The sequence below is a fragment of the Lactuca virosa genome, chromosome 4, assembly GCF_052849685.1.
Source record: "Lactuca virosa cultivar CGN04683 chromosome 4, Lactuca_virosa_CGN04683_v6, whole genome shotgun sequence".
Classification (NCBI taxonomy): domain Eukaryota; kingdom Viridiplantae; phylum Streptophyta; class Magnoliopsida; order Asterales; family Asteraceae; genus Lactuca; species Lactuca virosa.
This window is the reverse complement of record NC_136429.1, coordinates 449,664,999-449,668,411: the sequence shown is the minus strand read 5'-3', so window position 1 is coordinate 449,668,411 and position 3,413 is coordinate 449,664,999. Positions and strand designations below refer to the sequence as shown.

General features: G+C 34.0%; 1 protein-coding gene across 1 annotated transcript; it reads right to left on the bottom strand.

Annotated features, from left to right (window-relative positions):
* Positions 1-257: 257 nt before the first annotated feature.
* Positions 258-2,670, bottom strand: LOC145169242 (uncharacterized). The gene is made up of 5 exons (XM_079087808.1): positions 2,522-2,670; positions 1,589-2,019; positions 1,000-1,071; positions 710-914; positions 258-631 (listed from the first exon to the last, which is right to left on the bottom strand). Exons 2-5 carry the CDS (start codon positions 1,908-1,910, stop codon positions 571-573), a joined length of 660 nt encoding a protein of 219 aa, XP_078943934.1. The 5' UTR covers positions 1,911-2,019; positions 2,522-2,670; the 3' UTR covers positions 258-570.
* Positions 2,671-3,413: the final 743 nt, after the last annotated feature.

Genomic DNA, 3,413 nt, shown 5'->3' with positions numbered 1-3,413 from the left:
GTGTGGAATGGTTTTAGTAATTTAGTTGGGACAATGTTTTAAAACCCGAGTTTTTAGTTGACCCGTTGTGATGACCGGTTCACTGGTCAACCGGTTCAACCGGTTGAACCACCGGGTCAACCCGGTTTATGGTCTTTTTCTATTTTCATATATTTTTACTTTCCTGCATACTATATAGACATATAATACCAATAATTTGATGTCAACAAAGTTTAATCTAAACACAACAAACAATCTAAACACAACAAACAACCACATAGAGTATTAATAACATGTTATAGATCCATCCAAACACAACAAACAACCGCATAGAGTATAAATAACAAAAGAAAACATAGTTGTAGACAAATCCAAACACGTTACGACCAAACCAAATCATGGATCTTGAGAAATTGGAGTATTATAAGCATCGATCTCGCGGTCACTTAGTAATTGAAATTCATTATCAACTTCATCATCAACATGGTCACCTTGTGATTCAGAAGCCGGTTCATGCTCTTGCTCATCAAGCATATTTTCCAAATCATCATAATTAAGTTCTCCTTCCCGCTCTTCTTCAACCACTCAAAATCATGTCTTATCAATATTTTCATAGTCAACAGGATCGTAAGACCTCATATCAATCTCCAATCTACAAAAAACATTCACAAAAATCTCAAATATAACTTGGTTATTTAATAGCATAGTATATCTTAGCAAGATACCATACCTATTTTGTAAACGCAAGTTGTATTGAACAAATACAAGATCATTTAGCCTTTGATGTTCCAATCTATTCCTCCGTTTCGTGTGAATCCTTTCAAATACACTCCAATTACGTTCGCAACCGGAAGAAGATGCCGTTTGACTTAATATTCTAATAGCAAACTTTTGCAAAACCGGAATATCTCTGCCAAATAACTTCCACCACTCATCTACAAAAGATATAGTTAGCAAAAAAATATATTAGAAAATACAATATTTTATATATAATAATAACACATTAAATTTAAATCATACCTGGACGAGTAAGATTACGAGAAGCAACGACACTAGATCTACCAAAGGTACCTTCAGCATCACGAAACCTGCCTAAATTCAATGTAATATTTAAAACGTCATCACCTTTAAAAGTTTTCTCAACCATTTCAAGAACGCCTTGAAACACCTCATTCTTCTTTCAAAGATTTGCATGATCATATTGAAAAACGGGATTCAACCAATAAGCCGCACAATAAATACTTTTTCTTAACATCCTATCCCAACGACAATAAACCAAGAAATTAATCAAATGTCGTTGTGAAACATCACTCATAATTGTGCAACCAGTATCAACCCATTGACTTCTTAACGAATCAATTATCAATGAAACTGACTTTTTTGCATCTGTCAATAAATTAACCCTCAGAGCATGATAATTAGGTGTTTTGTACCCGTAACCAATACTTGCTACTTTATCTACCATAAGTTGAAAAAAAAAGGAGAGTTGCAAGCATTCATAGGTATACATGCATCATAAAACCACATAGCAATAGCTAAATCCACATCATGTATTTTTGCCTTACTTTGCATTGCAGATTTGATAGTGGGTTGGAAGGATCATTTATACCTTTCGTAAAAAATGGATGCAAGTTTGAGGTAGATATCCTTTTTCCCTTTTTCATAGTTGACATTTTTGTTTCCTCCATCTCTTCATCATCATCCAAGATAGTAACACTAGTGGTACGTTTTTCTTTTTCTTTTTGGGCAGTCTCTTTCAATTTCCCTTGCATAGTAAACCGCACTTCTGGACTAACTTTTGGGCATGCTTCTACCTCACCTTTAATACCAACAAGATGTTTCTTAACCGTGTTTATTCCACCACCACCTATAACTTTTTGACAAAAATTACATATCCATTTTCCCCTTCTCATCAACGACCTGAGTAACATGTTCCCATGTTATATCCGTCTTTGTTTGTACATTTGATTAAACCGAATAATGGGATTGAGCTTGAGATTGTGCTTGCAATGGTTCTTCTTCTCTTGATTCCATATTTAACTGCATTGAAAAGTAATGTTATAATCAATAAACATATGTCAATTGGATCCTAATTACATAATCTACACAATCAAAACCTTGAAACAATGATCAATTAACGATAAATGAACTGTAAACTAACCAAATCTGTCACAATCAAAACCTTGAAACAATTATCAATTAAAAACAAATGAACTGTAAACTAACCAAATCTATCACCTGTTTCAAAAGAAAACATGTTTCATAAGAAAAGCTAATCAGAAGCGATTAAAGAAAAGAACCTAATTTCACAGTGAATTGGAAAAGAAAAGAAATTTGGAGAAGAAAAGAAAACAAATCTATCACCTGATTTCATAGTCAAAAGAAAATTGATTTCATAACAACAGCTAATCAAAATTGGATGATTGGACGGATTGGAGTAAGTGGATTAGTAATAGAGGGGGAATTGGGGTTTCGGTGGAGAAGGAACAAGAACATCAGTCGCTGTTTTGCAGGAAAAAAAAAAAGAAACATGAAAACTCACCTGGAGAAGAACGGAAGTTGTTGGAGAAGAACGGAAGTCGCTGGCTCGCTGCTGATGTCGCTGCTTTGCAGTCGCTGTTTTCTTTCTTCAGCTCGTTGCTTTCGTTTCCCAGAGAAGAGCCGAGTTTGTTTTGCCTGGAGCGATCTCACTTAATTATCCAAGCCCTAATAAACCGGGTTCGATCTTGTCGGTATTTTTACAAAAACCCGTCCTCATTTGACCCGGCTTCTATCCCGGGTCATGGTCCAACCGGTTGAACCGGTCAGATTGACCCGGGTTTTAAAACATTGAGTTGGGATACCTTGCTGCGATTATGGGCTCCTCTCCTTTTTCTTTTTTTTCTTTTCTTTTATTTATTTTTTATTTATTTATTAATTATTTTTTTGTGATTATTGGAGGCAACAGAAAAGGAATAGGGATGTTGAATCGTGGCCTATTTGGATTCATAAGTGGGCTGCAAGAAATTAAAGGGCTTCCAAAAGAACAATAGTTAATAGTGGGTCCGTTAGACTTTGAGGGATAAGAACTAGGAAAGCAGATGAAAAAAAAAAACAAAAAACAAAAAAGATTATGCAAAGCCATTGCCATGATTCGAACAAAAGAAAATGTATTTGAAAATCCGGCACTTTATCAATCTAACTACATTAGCACTTCTTTTTCAATTTCTCAAAGTATATATATATATATATATATATATATATATATATATATATATATATATATATATATATATATATATATATATATATATATATATATATAGAGGATGGTTCAATTGAGAAAAAAAAAGGTTGAGAATGGAGGAATCATTCTCAACAACTCATTTATTTTTGCCGCAAAAGCCTCCGTCGTACCAGCGGAAATGGGAAAGGAATAGACATGTGTTTTCCAA

What these genes read in the sequence shown, in the direction of transcription:
- LOC145169242 (XM_079087808.1), bottom strand. Translation starts at nt 1,910, where the DNA reads ATGTTACTCAGGTCGTTGATGAGAAGGGGAAAATGGATATGTAATTTT. An exon ending in GCATCCATTTTTTACGAAAG is followed by an intron (nt 1,072 to 1,588) that starts GTATAAATGATC and finishes CATTGAATTTAG; the next exon opens with GCAGGTTTCGTGATGCTGAA. An exon ending in AACTTGCGTTTACAAAATAG is followed by an intron (nt 632 to 709) that starts GTATGGTATCTT and finishes TGTTTTTTGTAG; the next exon opens with ATTGGAGATTGATATGAGGT.